This window comes from Brassica napus, chromosome A3 (assembly GCF_020379485.1).
Source record: "Brassica napus cultivar Da-Ae chromosome A3, Da-Ae, whole genome shotgun sequence".
NCBI classification, from domain to species: domain Eukaryota; kingdom Viridiplantae; phylum Streptophyta; class Magnoliopsida; order Brassicales; family Brassicaceae; genus Brassica; species Brassica napus.
This window is the reverse complement of record NC_063436.1, coordinates 14859799-14876476: the sequence shown is the minus strand read 5'-3', so window position 1 is coordinate 14876476 and position 16678 is coordinate 14859799. Positions and strand designations below refer to the sequence as shown.

Here is a 16678-nt window from a genome sequence, read left to right as displayed (position 1 = left end):
TCTCTGAAATTAATGGTAAAGTCAATTCATCCCTCACATACAATACCCATGTTTTTTTAGAAGACGTTGACGCAGCGGCTTGCGATAAAAAAAAAACTGAATATCAAAATAAACAAAAAGATGGTGGAAAATTAACTAAGCTGACGCTGCGATTATTTTCGCCAAGGTTTTCAGCGTCGTCTGTGACGCTACAAAAAGTAGCGGCAGTTAGAATGATCTGCGGCTATTTTTGATAGGCGAAAGCGTCGGCAGCAGCGTTATTCTCGATATGCGTGAACAAGAAACAATTATAAATTTGGCCGCAAGCCGTGGACGCTGCGTCTTCTAAAAGAACAGGGGTATTAATATTGACATCCCAAACTTTACCTCTGAGATCTTCATTCAACCCGAATCTCGACCAAACGTAGAGTCATTGTCCTAATGTAAAGGGAAACTCTTGTCTCTTATTCTTCTTTTTTCCCACTTTGTAGATATTTTCAATCAAAACGCTGTCCATTTACTTAAGATGAGGAACTATGGATCGGGTTATGATTGACCTGACCACCCATTAACCTCTTGTCCAAAATGAATCAACTTTTTTTTTATTATCTGATGATTGAAATTAAACATCAAAGATTTAAGAGTTCATTACACACAATCATCTCAGCCTATACTAGGATGGAGTGTTCATCAACCCAAAACTACCAAAAAAATTTAAAAACACTAAAGCCTGATAGATATTTCTAAATGAATCATTTCTTGTATCGCCCATGTTCTAATTATGGAGAACTAGATGAAATATAGTATTTGTTTTATGATTTCTGTGAGATTAGTCGGTTGACCTCGGTTATAAAAAAAATTGTTTTAGGAACCAAAAAATATTAGATGTTTCTAAATTAGATGTGAGAGGGGGGCGTACATTTCATGCGGCACGAAACAGAATGACAAAATGCAAGGAGTCAAAAAAAAACATTGAAACAACAAACCAAGAAAATAGAAAGATTAGATAAAACAAATAAAGTGTGGGGGAGCCCATATCATAATGTTAGGAGGACCAATACGAAGAGGCCATAATAAATTATTTGAAAATAAACGAGACAATTAAGACACTTACCAAATCGAAACTGCTCTTTTTGTCATACCATTAACTTGGCTTTGAAGCCCCTCTCTTTGCTTCTTCATCTTCCTTCCTTCATTCCCTCTCTGTGCCTTTTAGATTCTCTAAACTCATTTCCCCCCACTCTCTCCTAACCCAAATCATTCTTGCTCTCTGTGCTGGACACGAGTGAGTCTTCAGATGGGATCCTGTGTCTCCTCTTCTCACAACACCATCAAGACCTCCTCTGATTCCGCCGTAAAGCTTTCGGCCCTAATCTCTGAACCTGACACGACATCCCCCGTCAAGAATGACGTCACCAATCCGGCCACGATCAATGGGAACTCTTTCATAGATTCCACTCCTCGGGATTCCTCAGGTGATATGATCATATAATTCTTTGCGTTAGTTTACTTTTTTGTCCAAGAAACAAATAATTAAAGTTTAAACGAATATAGTGCGTATTAAGTAACTAAAGTTGTTAATAGCTGTGATCGATTGGTTGCTTTAGTGCCGACAAATGTAAAGTGGTTTGCTTTTTCAGGCCAATCAAGATGTATTGACTTAGAGATCATATACTGAGTCATAAGCATTAGTTAGATGAAAATGAGCTTTTAAATTGATAAAGTTAGTTTGATGATGGTCATAAACATGGGTAACAACAGGGATCTATCAATTTACAAAACAATAGTAGTAGTATCACATGGGCAAAGGGTGAAGCGTACGCTAGAGGTTAGAATGTCTTCAAGGCATATACCAATATTATACAGTTAGAGTGATATGTATACATGGACCATACCTCAAGTTGCAACTTTCATATTTTAAAAAATCATAACATTTAATAAATGTATGATGTTGAAACGTATTGTTAAAAAATCAGAACAACCGGTATAGTTAGTTAGGGGTACGTACAGCTACTGCATTTACTCAAAACCTCCAATTTCTTTTACCTTACAGTTTAAAAGTGTCCATTATCCTCTTCCTTGTGAGTTGTGACATAGTATTATATGAGATAATGATGATTTGGATTGTTTCTTAATGTAAATAAAGAGGAGATCACTTTTTTCGATTCAAGGGGGTGGCTTGATTCTGACTGTGAAGATGATTTCATGAGCGTTGATGGTGGTATGACGTTTTATTGAGAAGTTACTTTGTAACATATATCTATATATTTTTCAATAAATAATGAATGAAAATTTGATTTGTTTCATTGCAGAATTTACGCCGTCGCGAGGAACAACACCGGTGCATCACAAATTCTCTGACAAAACTCCTAAAGCAGATGAGAAAAAACATGAAGAGCCGTCTCCAACAGACAACAAGAAGAGACTCCTCGAACTCTTCAAAGAGACGCAGGATCAAGATGAGGATGAAGGAGAGGATGACGTGGCGGAAAGCAAAGCAAGAGCATGTCTCTGGCTAAGAACACCGGTCAGATCTTCTGCACCGGCGACTCCTTATAATAATAATAATGATACAGAAAGACAACAACTCAAGAGGGTGAAATCGTCGGCTCAAGGCAGCTGCGTTCTGCGTTTGGTTTCTTGTAGCAGTTTCACTGAGCGGCGACGGAAGATGATGAATCATACTCCCGTTCACGTCCAACGCTAAGCCCCCCCCCCCCCTAAAAAACACTATACATTTTAGTTTCTTAATTTGTCCCCCTAGTTTTTTTTCAAACGCTCGGACAATGTTCTTTTCACAGCTCATAATGCCTCCTATCACATTTGCAACGCACTATTTTCTCTGTTACTTTCTCTATTTACTTAATTATATAAAAAATAACTAAACTTGATTTTTTTATATAATTATGCCATAAAGAATCTGAAGCTTGATTCTAAAAAAATATAAACCGGCCCCCTTCCTATTCAATATATAATTTTTTTACCCATGAAATCAGGATTTTAATTTTGTGACACAAAGAACTTGATTTTTTATGCTATACTTGGAAATATACCTTAAGGTTGTGCTATTTAAATAAATAAAAAAAAGAGTTTCCTGAAATAAATTGATAAATTATAGCGAAACATATAAACATTTCTGACTCCATATAATCCGCCCGTGATACATGGTCCATATTAGGAAAACTTTAGTAGTAGTTGTATGGAGAAGAGAGGTGGAACTTTTTTTCCTAAACAACAAGAGATAATTCTCAAAAAAAAAAAAAAATCTCAAGAGATAAAAGTTTTCCAGCTTTAACAAAGGCTAAGAGAGTAGAATGCAATCATCAAATGAAAAAGCCTTTGAACTTTTTTGTTATCTTCTTTTTGTACTACTAGGGCTATTTGGTAACCAAGTGTTTTGCATCGAAACTCGAGTGAACTCCAGTTTGAATCTCAGAGTGACCGGATCTGCGCATCCATCTACGTTACCTGTGGAGACAACATTCAAGTTTCCTTCTCCATTGCATGCTATCCCTCCAGGTGGTGGTGAGAGAAACTTTGGGAAAGGCAAAATAGATCTGGGAGGTCTTGAGGTAATCCAAATCTCCATCTCAACTTCGACGTCGCAGAGAGTATGGAGAACTTTCGAGAGAGGACCTGGTAACATGGGAGTCAGCATCTTCCAGCCCATCAATCTTCCTAGTGGTTTCTTCACCCTTGGTTTCTATGCACAACCCAACAACCGTATGCTTTTTGGTTGGGTTCTTGTTGCAAGAGACTTATCCGGGAATAGCTTGAGACCACCCCTTGACTACATCGAAGTCGGGAACACTACCTCCCTCGCCGTTAAGCAAGACGGGCCTGCTTATTTTTGGCAGCCTTTATGTCCCAGTGGGTATGGAGTGGTTGGCCTATTTGTCACTACGTCTCCTTTGAAGCCCCCTCTAAGACAAGAATCTATAAGCTGTGTTGGATCCCATCTTACGGAAGAGAGGAGCGAAGCTGATACAACATGGGTGTGGACGATGGAAGGGATTACTTTTTCTGGTTTGAGACCGGCCAACAGAGGAACAGAAGCGACAGGTGTGTACGCAGGGACATTCAGCTTTCAGCAACAATACTTTCCTCGTCCATTTTTGTCCTGCTTGAGGAATACAAAATTTGACTTGTCTAGCATGATGCCAAGCCAAGACCAGACTAGAGTTTTGTTTCGAGCTTACTCTCCTTTGATATATTTCCATCCCGAAGAAGAGTTTCTTCCTTCCTCTGTCGATTGGATTTTCTCCAACGGTGCCTTGTTATACCAGGAAGGCAACGAATCTAACCCCGTCCCTGTACAACCCAACGGTTCAAACCTTCCCCAAGGCGGCTCGGACGATGACTTATACTGGCTGGACTATCCGGCCGATAAGAAGGCAAGGGAAAGGGTTAAGAGGGGAGACTTAGGAAACACAAAGGTGTATCTACACATCAAGCCAATGTTTGGAGGCACTTTCACTGACATTGTCGTCTGGATATTCTCTCCTTTCAACGGCAATGCCCGACTCAAGATTTTATTCATCAAGAGTTTGTCACTAGGAGACATCGGAGAACATATTGGAGACTGGGAACACGTTACTTTGAGGATCAGTAACTTTAACGGTGAGTTGTGGCGCGTCTACTTCTCAGAGCATAGTGGAGGAAGTCTAGTAGAGGCATGCGATCTAGAGTTCCAAAGTGGAAACAAACCCGTGGTTTACGCCTCTCTTCACGGCCACGCAATGTTCTCGAAACCAGGACTTGTCTTGCAAGGCCAAGACGGAAACAACGGCTTAAGGAACGACATGGCTAGAAGTGACAAGTTCTTGGATGCAGGTGTTGATTACGAGGTGATCGGAGGACCAGGAATCACGGAGCCACCGTGGCTGAACTATTTTAGGAAATGGGGACCAATCGTTAGACATGACGTTGAAAAGACCCTTGACAGTATCGCCAAGACACTGCCTCAACTTTTGCGTAAAAGATTCCGTGACCTCGTTCACAGTATTCCTCCCGAAGTGCTTCAAGAGATGGGCCCCACTGGTCCCAAAGTCAAAAAGTCTTGGTCTGCTGATGAATAAAATAATATATTTATTCAGATCCAAAAGACTAATATAAAATCATTGTTTTCTAAACTTTTTTTTTGTTACAGCAATTTTAGGTTTCAACTTTCTCTGTTGATTCAGTTCATGTGGTAACCAGACGATGAAAGAAAGCTGATCATATAATAGTAACGCTGCATCACATTTTATAAACATTAGTATCACATTATATCATTTTCAGTGCACCGCATGAGTGACAAGTTACAGAGGCCTAGGCGAAGAAGTACACGTCCTACCTAAGAGATGTGGAGAAGGTCCTGAGTCTTACCTAAGAAGAAAACAAAAGGGGCATGCATATGTTGTTTCACTTCTAGAAGAAAATACCTTGGTAGGTATATCAGTTGAGGAGAACATCGAGACAAGTCCAAGCCTTTTGGACCGCGGCAAGGAAAGCATCCTGGGAATCAGCTTCCATGTCGAGTCCAAATTCCAATGAGGTCCACAGGGAAGGCACCCTCTATGGAAACTCGGATGTAGTCAACAATGATACTTAGAGAAGGCCTCATTTCCCATCAAAACCAACCTGGGATATGATATGAAATAGTCTTTTGGTTTCACAGTGAAACCAAATTAAAGAGGAGGAAAAGGAATTGGGAAACGACACTCACCGGCAGCCGTGTTTGGCTAGTTGGATAGCGATGTTACGGGAAACCTCATGGGCCATTGGAGATCATCAACACCTTCTTCGCCATTAGATTCAGAATACCCTCTCAGGGAGAGACTCTTCTTTATTTGGAAAGAAAAAGACTAGGTACTAGTAATTAAAGACCTGTCCGTCTGTCTGAACAACCAATCCTTTATGAACACATAAGCCAAGCCCCAGCCTTCTTACTCTTTTTTAATTAAAATAATAATTGAAAAGCCCAAAAGAAGGAGAGGCCCAGTGAGATCCATTAATCAACCAACGCACTTTGAAAGAAGATTATAGGAGCTGATTGTGATATATGTCAAATTTCAAGTGGGATGGAATGTAATCCGCAAAATGCCTTCCTTGCTCTGTTTTGCCTTCTCCTCCTCTTGCAACCACATGACGTGGATAAAAAGGATAAAGATGCTATAAATATATATGTTTAAAGTAAAGTCACAGAAGAATATAATCCCTTTGGATGAATTTGAACCCGCAGAATCTCACAAGTTACTGCTGTGGCCTGCCCACGTCATTTGGAATCTTGAGTGTCACGTGCGTGGGCATCATTCCAGCACAACGGGGTGGGTAAAATGGCCTGTGGGTGGGTGGGTGGGCCTTTTATCCTCTCTTTTCTTTTCTTTTATTTTCCCCCACTGACTCTCTGTCTTCTTAACTTGACTTGAAGGGACTCTCTCGCAAGCTTCCCTCCCAAGGAGAGATCATATGGATGATGATGAATATGCCAAGCTCTTCCGTAGAATGAATCCCCCCAGGTTTTTCCTCCCTGCTCTCTCTACTTGTTCATTCATATCTTTGTCAACAATATTTCAGCCTTACACCTATCTATATTCATGTGTCACTGACAGAGTTGTAATAGACAACAAAGCTAGCGATGATGCCACTGTTATTCAGGTCTCTTTTCAATCTCTCTTGATCTGATCTATATATATATACTTTCCTCTCCTATTTGTTTGTTTTTACATGTTTGTTTTGTCATCTTACAAACAGGTTGATAGTGTGAACAAACAGGGGACCCTCTTGGAAGTTGTCCAAGTCCTCACTGATATGAATCTTGTCATCAAGAAAGCTTACATCTCTTCTGATGGCGGTTGGTTCATGGACGTCTTCAAAGTCATCCACCAAGATGGCAACAAGATCACTGACACTCAACTCCTTGACTTTATCCAAATGGTACCTACCTTACCTACTCTACTCTCACATACATAGAGCTTTTCTTTTCTTTGGTGTTGTATGTATGTATAAAAACGGTTGTTGGAAACTCTAATCAGAGGATAGAGCGCAACGCTGGCTGGTTTATTCCACCTTTAAGAAGCTCAGTTGGTGTCATGCCCTCTGACGAATACACCACCATTGAGCTCGCTGGAACCGACAGACCCGGTCTCTTGTCTGAAGTATCTGCTGTTCTCACAGACCTTCACTGCAACGTTGTCAACGCTGAGATATGGACTCACAACACCAGAGCTGCTGCAGTTATTCACGTCACCGACAATACTACTAATTCAGCTATTACGGACCCACTCCGCCTTTCCACCATCAAACATCTGCTGTGCAATGTAGTTGGGACCAACAGCGGCTCCAGGGCTGCAAAAACCGTCTTTTCTTCTTGTTCTGATACACACAGGGAGAGACGCTTGCATCAGATCATGTTTGATGACAGGGATTACGAGGGAGTCAAAAAAAGACCAAGGACATCAAGGCCCTGTGTCACACTAACAAACATTGACAAGGATTATACCGTTGTTACCATGAGGTCCAAAGATAGACCAAAGCTTGTGTTTGACGTTGTCTGTACCTTGACTGATATGCAGTATGTGGTGTTCCATGGCATGGTCAGCACAGAACCACTAGAGGCTTATCAGGTAACACCCATTTTTTTGTTAATGGGTTTAAATGTTTTTTTTTGTCTCTTGGGATCTTTTTCTAACCATATATCCCTATATATATATATATATATATAATATGATGTTGCAGGAGTTTTACATCCGTCATGTAGATGGACTTCCCATAAACTCAGAAGCCGAGCAAGAACGTGTTATCCAATGTCTTGAAGCAGCCATTGAGAGAAGAACCTCCGAGGTAATTATTAACCAATTAGGAAAATCACACACACGCACACTAGAGAAACGGTTCAGAATACATTCTCTGTTCTGTATCCACTTTGATACTCTTTTTCTTTCTTTTTTTTTTTAATTTCTAAATGATATACTGGAATACAGATTATGCATGCATACGAAACATAATAACTTTTCAGGGTTTAGAGCTGGAATTATCAGCAGAAGACAGAGTTGGTCTCCTCTCAGACATAACTAGAACATTTAGAGAGAACAGCTTAACTATTGTGAGAGCAGAGATTTCAACGCGAGAGGGTAAGGCTAAAGACACGTTCTACGTTACAGACGTTACAGGGAACGCTGTTGAATCAAAAATCGTGGAGTCAATAAGAAAAGAGATAGGAGTAAGCAAGCTGAAGGTGAAGGAATGCTCTGTTCTTGGTACAAGCAGCAGGGGCTCGCAAGAAACAACAATTGGGTATTTGCTTAGCAACATCTTCAAATCTAAGCCTCTCCAGTAACATGTTGTCTCATAAAGTATGTGCTCATTGTATATATACTATAATTAGACAGGGTTTAGGGTTAGGTAGGGCATCATCTCATAAGCTAAGCTGGTTGCAAAAATGTAGCCGTCTTCTGAAACAAAAAGTGGAGAAATCCCATTTGTAAAATTGTGTGGTCAAATAACAGGATGATGGTGAACCTGTTTATGTATCACTATATTGCGTTAATAGCATATGAGGAAACTGGTGGGAACAGAGCTGACGATTGACATATAAAACTAGTAAAGTTGATAAGAGAATAGATAGATCTTAAAACAAACGCACAACTCTCTCTCTAATTACAAACTATTATAACCTAGCCTGTCATTATAGCTTTGGTTTCTTCCCTAATCTTCCCCATTCTCTTAAAAAAAAAGAAAAAAAAAACTTTATAAGCAATTAGAAAGCAGACAATGAAGGGTTCAGAGCCAGAGTGCGCCGGCGTCTTTGAGGAGAGGAACGAGAGAACCGTTGATGTGAGAAGCCATGACTCTGTCCATAGCCCCAACCAGCTTACCGCCTATGAAGACGACCGGAAGAGCACCTGGAGAAGAAGCGCCTGAGCAGCCGAGGAGACGAATGAGTGCTCGCTGGATGTCGCCGCCGTAGGGGTGCAGGTCGAGCTCGTGAACGGCGGGGCTGACGCCCATTCCCCTGAAGAGACCCTTCACGGCATGGCACATGCAGCACGTGCTCACGCTGAATATTACCACGGCGCTCTCGGCCACCAGAGACTCTAGGCGAAGCAGGCTTGTGTCCGCCGCAAGCCCCACGTCGCCGCCAAACCCTATGTTGCTCATCTTGTATGATCCCCACGATTCTGTCTGATATTGCATTTTTTTTGTTTTTGAAAAAACCTTACGAGCTAGAACGAATAAGAGAGAATAAAGAGATCTGCTCAAGTTTTGATGAGGAGAGTGAGAGAGCCATGCAAAGTATTTATAGAGGAGAGGGCAACTCTTTTCCCTATAATTACATTTTGTTAGTAAGTGAAGGCCATAATTTGTGTATAATAATAACATGACATTTATTATTTTATTCATTTTAATTAAAAAAAAAATTAACCGAAGACACAGAAGGATAGTGATTGCAGGTAAAACCAATAAATAGTATTAATACTCGATCGGTAATACTGTATTGTTTATATGTACAGCTAGCCTTGTGTAATGTATCGGATTATACTTTAGTCAGAAAAAATGCATCCGACTATTAAAACAAATACTGAAATGAAAATAAATTAAAATCTGAAAGAAAAAAAGGAAGCTGGAGAAGAAGTAGAACAGGCTTTTATCAGAGCGGAGTTGTTGGCAATAGACGGCTCTGCCTGTCCTTCTTGTCGGCTCTTACCACGCTCACCCATTAATTTCTTAATTTCTTATCACTTAATTTCTCTTTTTTCTTAACAGTATACACTTTCAAAACCTTTTTTTTTAAAACACAAAAAACCCACATTATATAGGGATTTCACAATTTAAAAAGCAGGGAGAAAGCTGACAAAAAAAATGCAGAGAGAAAAAGAATTATGGAAAAGTTTATCAGCTCACCATACATAATTTCAGATCGGAGTTACAATGTCTTTGTAAACTTAGAGATCGTTTTGTTGTTTTTTCGTTATGTTTTTATTGGAAACCCATAATATCCGTACGCACCTCCTGTGGAAAAAAACTCGAGCACGCAGATATATTTATTCTCGTGTAAATTGAGTGTAACTAGATTACAATATTTTAGAATGGAATGATGTCGAATTGTGGATTCCATTGATTTTAAAAAAAAATTTACCATTTGATATGAATGGAATAGTCTTTCCACCAATTCCAAAAATATTTTGGGTGTAACTGGATTACTATTTTTTGGAATAAAACTGTTTGGAATAGCTTATTCCAAGAGATTCCAAAAAAAATACACCATTTAAGTGGAATTAAAAACAGTTGTCATTCCATTAATTCCTGTGGAATAGGTGGAACAAAATGGAATCTAGTTATAATCCTTTCATGATAAAAAAAGAACGTGAATGACTGGAATGGAATCAAATTAAATCAAAAATAAAAGTTTAATTAAGTTTAAATATTTTTCTTGTTATTTATCATAGTCTATAGTAGATTTGTTAAGATTTTTAAGGTTTGTTACTAACTAAATAATAGCAACATCTTCTTCTTATTTAAACATTAATACGTAATTAAACCCACCGATCAAAATTTGCTTTCTCCTGATAAGTCTTATTTCCTTTCATAATTGCTATACTGTTTTTTTCTGAGAAAAAAGCTTAAATTTTACCGTTTGATCGTTACGTTGTATATAGTCTAGTACGTTTTGTTTGCTACATATCGAAGTTGTGTAGAATCTGTGCTTTAGTGATCAATATTCTTGTTAAGGTTTTATAAAAAAAGGATTACTATTGCTATTATGTTAGTTATTCAAAGCTTTAGTTATTGCAGATGACACTTCCTCCAAAGTTACTTTTCTATTATTTCTTCATGCGATCATGAATATTTGTTTTGGCAATAAAGATGTTTAGTTTTAGGCAAGGTTTAAATAAATATTTGTGTTTCTTTTTAACATTATTTAATTTAAATTAAAAGTTATTTTCATTTCATTCCATTCAATTCCTTTAAAAAGTTACCATTTGTGTTACAAAAATATTTCTCTGCAATTATCCATTCCATTTATTTCATTCCATAACTTCCATCATTCCATTAATTGACATTCTATTTTTTTTAATTCCTTGCATTCATAGCATTCCTCAGCTTGATTACCAGTTACACCCTGATAAAATACAAAGAAAAGCATTCCATAACAAAATTGTTCATGAATGAATAGAATGTATTCCATTCCACTTTTTACTGTGTTTCATTCTTATCATTCCATTTATTTTTGTTCCATTAATTCCAAATCAATTTATCAGTTACAGCCTGATCAGCCGATCGGAATGGTTCCACCTGAAATCCATTCCGTATGACGGACCTAATGGAGTCTCTGTGGAAAAAAGAAATAACAGGTGACATTTAGCAGATGGTGGAATTAATGTATTTTATGGATTTTGGCGGCACAGTTTTCCTTTTATTCCATTTCACTTTATGATAGAAAATTCTATTACGAGCAATGAGTGTGTATATTTGTAGTCATCATGTAGAAATGATTTGTTAAGAAGTCAAAAGCTTGTGGATCTGATCTACATAGCTATGTGAGATAAACTCGTATGTCAGTAATATATGTAGTTCTAAAAAAACTATTATATGTAATCTCTGTTAATCGTCGAGGCCGTAAAATCGATCAGTGATAATTTAGCACCGGTTAGAATATAACTATAATGAGGTTTGAGCAATTTTATTCAGTTAAGAATATTAAAACGTGCTAATCGGTAAATACATAGATTTAATATTTCAAAATACATGCTGTTCGGTCAAAAAAAAAAAAAAAATACATGCTGTTTGGCTACCACGCTTGTGTCCCTTATATATTAAAGTATCTCAGGAGGTCCAAAGAAAATAAATCTCAAATAATAACCAAGCGAATAATTGATGGCAGGGTGGGCACTTTACCCGATATCCGAAGTGGCACCCGAACCCGATCCGAAAAACCCGAACCGAAATCCGAACCGAAATAGCAAAATACCCGAACGGGTATTGAATTAGGAGAGATTGGATACCCGAACCCGAACGGATAATACCCGAATCCGAATGGATATCCGAAGATAACCGAACATATGTATAATTAACCTTATATTTATAATTTACATCTCTCATTTTATATAAAATATTTATATTGATATTATGCATACTTTAAGTTCATATGATATACATACAATTACATAAAATATGATTTGCTACTCACTTAAAATGCTTGTCAAGTTTTTATTTTAAAAATTAACAAAAAGTTACATCCAAAATTTTTTAAAAAATAACTAAATTAATGCTTTTTTAGTTTTTAAATGTTGTGTCCAAATTTATTAATCATTCAATCTATTAAAAATAAATAATTAGTTAAGTGAAAATTATATTTTTAAATACAAAAAATGTGAGAAAATGAAAATTTTAAATTTTTATTCAAAATCTAAATATCCGAACCCGATCCGAAATAACCGAATCCGAACTAAAAATATCCGAACCCGACCCGAAGTATAGAAATACCCGAACGAGTTCCACACCTCTATACCGAAATACCCGAAAATCCGAAATACCCGACCCGAACCCGAACGGGTACCCGAACGCCCACCCCTAATTGATGCCCGAGAGAAGAAGATATGAATGTGGAATCGAGTAAGAGACGTCCGTACAGTTATGCTTCCTCCATCTGAAAAGAGAGTTACTTCTTTTGGTGTTTAAACTCATGTCCCTATTTTTTTATAAAAAGAAAAGGAAACTCTTTGCATGAATAGTCGTAAAAGATAGTAATCTTGTCGGATTGTGTTTGTCGGATCGCTTTTACTTATTTTAAAAATCATTTAAAAAAAAACTAGAAATCTTACGTAACAATTGTCGTATAATCTTTACATTTTTTGACCAAACTGATAGGTCCGACATAACCCTCGAGTAGCCGGTTAAACAATTTTTGGAACTGAAAACATTACAGAGAAACTAGCGGGTGGTGATACCGTAGCAATTTTAGAGGCAAAACCTGAGAGGCTGTAACCAATGTACAAATTACAAAATATTGAAAGCTTACTTGAAGGAATTAAAAAAAAAAGCTTTCGGTTGCTTTTAAAAAGCAATTTTTCTTGGGGAAAGTAGATAAATTTTAGCTTTCACAGATTATGAACATTCTTAAAGTATTTTCAATTTATTTTTATTTTTAATTTCAAGTACTATTATAAACATATAAAAGTAACAATAATTGAAATTTATTTAATAATATATTTCGACTTACTTCTATTTTTTTCTAACATATAAATTAATATTTTTACTATATTTAGAAGAATCGTAGTATTTGTACTAAAATAAAAAAAAACTGAAAAAATATTAAAGATGATTTTACAAACTATGTATGTAGTCAAGCTGCGTACAAATAAAACATTTATAGGGACGTTGCCCATTCTTAAATCATGCTTGTGAAAGGAAATTTCACAAATCCAACGGTAGAAATAAAAAATACATAGAATAGAGAAGATTTGATCGATCGGACGGGTAGGGTTAGATGGCTGGAAAGGAGAGTCCACTGACTTAGAGTATTAATTAATTAGTACAATATATACGTGGAAATTAAATTTAGTATTAAAAGAGTACGAGCGTGATGCTATCTTTTCAGCTTTGTCTGGTCTTTGCCATTTATATATAGCTGTGCGTATGTCTCTCTATGCAAAATATTAAAGTTTTACTCTGTTATAAATATATAATCCATTGTATATATTTTTTCAAATTCAGTTTGGTTATTTACCTCTTACGGTGAAACAAAGCCGATAGACAGAGGAAAGGTAGGATACGAACTATATCCTAAAATCAGCTTAAGAATTATATATTCTCGTCACTCCTCGAAGTATGATGGTATGTGTCTTGGTTCCAACGACCAAGATTTGTAATCTGTTAGTTTCAAAAAAAAAAAAAAGATTTGTAATCTGTGGGTTTTATTATTCATGCATATGTATGTATCTAAACAGCTGGCACATATATCTCTGTAATATTGAGTATATTTTACGAGAATGAATATGTATATTTATGTTTTAGTTATGTTAGTTTATCAATTTAGTGTCTCTTTGGATTTAACTGACTTAACTCATGTGCGTTTAATTTTAGCATAAGCACTTGTTGTTCAAAAAAAACGTACATATCCGTAAATATGTATATATGTAGAGATTAATCTTAAATCCAGTTCTTTAATTAACGATCTTTTGCAAGAAAAAAAAGGTAAAATGAAAATGTGGCATATGTCGGTGTCGCTGCGAAAAGGTGGTGAGTGTAATGTGGGAGTGCTCACGAATTCCCTTGAATTATCTTTTACTTATATTGAAAAAATATCCCTAAGCCCATGCAAATTAACTGCAGACTCACTTTTCTCTATTTAACTTATCATCTAATCATCATTAGCACTAACTATCTTATAATTATTTCACCAAAAGATAAAAAAAATCATCAAAATATATACGTCCATGCATATGCATGGCTTTTATCTTTTCTTTTGTCGACCACAAGTATTTTGACCACAAATATTATACTCCATATCTGTCTATAATCAATGAGAGAGAGAAACAACCAAATTTCCTTTTCAAAATAGAAAAGAAAAAGAACAGGTAAAAGATATTGACCATTGGGAGGAAGCGAGGGGTGGTGGCAAAAAGTGGTCAATAAATTTAGAAGAAACAGAGTTTTGTGCCCCACGCGAGCCACCTTCCTTTATTCCTCCTATTTCCGCTTGAACTAAACAATAGACCAACCCCGTATTAACTAGCTCGTAAATAACAGACGGAGATACGAAATCTGCAGTCGATAATAACTGCAAGCAGACTACAAGATTTTTACTATCCATACAGAAAGATTCGAATGTATTGTTTTTTTTTTCGTCCACTGACAGTAAAAACTCACATAAGGTGTAATATCTTCGTTATTGTAAGGTGTAAATGTTATGGAACAAATAGAATTAATGTTTTCTTTTCATTTTAACGTTTCACGCGTTCGTTGTTGTTGTGTGTGTGTGTTTTAGTACCGAGGTGCTATTACTTTACATAGAGAGAGCAAAAAGGTAATTCTTGATGAATGTAGCTTTGGTTAAAGAAGAGAAGCAATTAACCTTAACTATTTAACTTTTTTTTTTTTTTTTTTTTTTTTGGAACACCAACTAACTATTTAACTTTATACATGTATTTAAAGGAGAGAGATATGTGGCCGTTAAAGGAGTTAACCGACAGGATGGCTTTACTTTCTCAGCATTTGCTTCTTTGATTGTCTCATCTTGCTGACGTTATCCTAACGTTGACCGTCCACACAGTTGTCCTCTCTCTACATGTTGTTATCTTATTCTAACCTTTTTACGATAATTAATCACAATATATAGCTCATAGTTTCTGATTATTAATGACAACTCTCCTTTAAGAAAAAACACAAAACTACAAAACCTTGGTCTTTCATACTGCGAAATTTTTTATCGAGCAATTTTCAATTCTACTATATAATCAGAGATTTCTATATATTTTGTAAAATCAAATGAGTTTTCATCTATATAAATTTGTGTTTGTAAGGTAGGGATAGTACCTTTTTTAGATTTAATACCATTTCTACTATATTATCTATTTTTTAAAACAAATTTCTCAAAAAAAAATTCCTGAAACTCTAAATAAAAGTGGTTCTTATTTCAAGGTATATTTTTGAATAAAGAAATGTTATTTAATTTTATCAATATATAATACTGATATTAAATTATGTAAATATAAATGGATGTTATTTTTGAAATATAGAGGAAAAATAACATCTAAAAATAGTTTTGAAATGCAGACTGTTTTATAATAAAATTTTGGAGTTTGAGTTAAATTAAATTGAGGATGTTCTAAGAAAAATCCTCACTAAAACAAATGACAAATATATCATTTCACTGCAACCATTTTTCGGTCTCAAATAATCTTATAGCCATTTGATTAACAACCATTATAACTTCTAAAATAAGGATGATGGATGTTTAGTGTCATGTACAATATACGTTCTAGTTTGGTGAGGCAAATACAGTATTTAATATCTACAAAAACTGTTGATTCTTTTAGCTTGATTAGGTTGATCTATTTCGTTCGTTATTGACTGATCGATTGAATCTGATTACGCAGGTGATGATCAAGAGCATAAACGTAAAGATGCAAAGCAAAATGTTCACCCGGACTTCGTTTCCTACTGTCCGGGGAGGGATCGAAACCCTCAAGCAATCACTAGAATCAGATTAGAGTTCCGGTAACAATACACAAGCTCGATCTAATCACGTCGGAGAAGACGAGTTGAAGTTACCTCCGAGATACACTCCAGGTAGTCGGATCCTGCAGCGGTGATATCAACGGTGACTCTCTTCTCTTCAGCCTCCGATCAATCACCTCAGGTAGACCTCTCTTATTCTGATTCTCTCCTCTTGATCGCTCTCTTCTATCTTTGTTTCTTCTGAGATAACAAAAGTGACGACTCAGGCCGTTATGGCCGTTGCACTTTCGGTTATAGCTCATTTGAGCTGGAATGGGCTTTTGTCGAGTCGGCCCAATACCTGAAGTCAAGCCCATATCCACAATTCTCCACCTCTTGACTTCGGACAAACTGAGATAACTCCACTGAGCTCTGTCTCCTTCTGTTGCTTCCAGACCTTCCTCAAATTACCTCTGACTTAAGAAAGAATCTGTAACTCTTCAATCTTTGCCACTCCACAACCCAAAATTTCTGACCTTTGCCTTTTCTGATTCTG

General features: G+C 36.6%; 4 protein-coding genes and 1 pseudogene across 7 annotated transcripts; 3 read left to right on the top strand and 2 right to left on the bottom strand.

The window, feature by feature from the left end:
* The first annotated feature begins 36 nt into the window (after window positions 1-36).
* On the top strand, window positions 37-2878 carry LOC106438863 (uncharacterized protein At3g27210-like). 2 transcript variants are annotated; one of them, XM_013880145.3, is made up of 3 exons: window positions 37-1454; window positions 2126-2200; window positions 2292-2878. In XM_013880145.3, the coding sequence occupies exons 1-3, from the start codon at window positions 1277-1279 to the stop codon at window positions 2684-2686; spliced, it is 648 nt and encodes a 215-aa protein (XP_013735599.2). In that variant the 5' UTR covers window positions 37-1276; the 3' UTR covers window positions 2687-2878. The 2 variants fall into 2 exon arrangements, with proteins under 2 accessions (XP_013735599.2, XP_048632127.1); XM_048776170.1 differs by lacking the exon at window positions 2126-2200.
* Window positions 2879-3073: 195 nt separating this feature from the next.
* On the top strand, window positions 3074-5140 carry LOC106442071. Its single transcript, XM_013883803.3, has one exon. It carries the CDS (start codon window positions 3294-3296, stop codon window positions 5055-5057), a length of 1764 nt encoding a protein of 587 aa, XP_013739257.2. The 5' UTR covers window positions 3074-3293; the 3' UTR covers window positions 5058-5140.
* Window positions 5141-5182: 42 nt separating this feature from the next.
* LOC125607161 lies at window positions 5183-6107 on the bottom strand (annotated as a pseudogene).
* A 62-nt stretch (window positions 6108-6169) lies between these two features.
* On the top strand, window positions 6170-8495 carry LOC106438862 (ACT domain-containing protein ACR6). 3 transcript variants are annotated; one of them, XM_048776169.1, is made up of 7 exons: window positions 6170-6287; window positions 6392-6479; window positions 6573-6618; window positions 6715-6897; window positions 6996-7586; window positions 7699-7803; window positions 7979-8495. In XM_048776169.1, the coding sequence occupies exons 1-7, from the start codon at window positions 6185-6187 to the stop codon at window positions 8297-8299; spliced, it is 1437 nt and encodes a 478-aa protein (XP_048632126.1). In that variant the 5' UTR covers window positions 6170-6184; the 3' UTR covers window positions 8300-8495. The 3 variants fall into 3 exon arrangements, with proteins under 3 accessions (XP_048632126.1, XP_048632125.1, XP_013735598.2); XM_013880144.3 differs by lacking the exon at window positions 6170-6287 and adding an exon at window positions 6294-6311; XM_048776168.1 differs by having other exon boundaries at window positions 6392-6618.
* A 100-nt stretch (window positions 8496-8595) lies between these two features.
* LOC106438865 (glutaredoxin-C7) lies at window positions 8596-11096 on the bottom strand. Its single transcript, XM_013880147.3, has one exon. The coding sequence runs from the start codon at window positions 9361-9363 to the stop codon at window positions 8743-8745; it is 621 nt and encodes a 206-aa protein (XP_013735601.2). The 5' UTR covers window positions 9364-11096; the 3' UTR covers window positions 8596-8742.
* Window positions 11097-16678: the final 5582 nt, after the last annotated feature.

Coding starts and splice junctions, on each gene's coding strand:
- LOC106438863 (XM_013880145.3), top strand. CDS start 1,277: ATGGGATCCTGTGTCTCCTCTTCTCACAACACCATCAAGACCTCCTCT. Junction 1,455..2,125: donor CACTCCTCGGGATTCCTCAG/GTGATATGATCA, acceptor ATGTAAATAAAG/AGGAGATCACTTTTTTCGAT. Junction 2,201..2,291: donor TTTCATGAGCGTTGATGGTG/GTATGACGTTTT, acceptor GTTTCATTGCAG/AATTTACGCCGTCGCGAGGA.
- LOC106442071 (XM_013883803.3), top strand. CDS start 3,294: ATGCAATCATCAAATGAAAAAGCCTTTGAACTTTTTTGTTATCTTCTT.
- LOC106438862 (XM_048776168.1), top strand. CDS start 6,185: ATGAATTTGAACCCGCAGAATCTCACAAGTTACTGCTGTGGCCTGCCC. Junction 6,619..6,714: donor ATGATGCCACTGTTATTCAG/GTCTCTTTTCAA, acceptor TCTTACAAACAG/GTTGATAGTGTGAACAAACA. Junction 7,804..7,978: donor TTGAGAGAAGAACCTCCGAG/GTAATTATTAAC, acceptor ATAACTTTTCAG/GGTTTAGAGCTGGAATTATC.
- LOC106438865 (XM_013880147.3), bottom strand. CDS start 9,363: ATGAATAAAATAATAAATGTCATGTTATTATTATACACAAATTATGGC.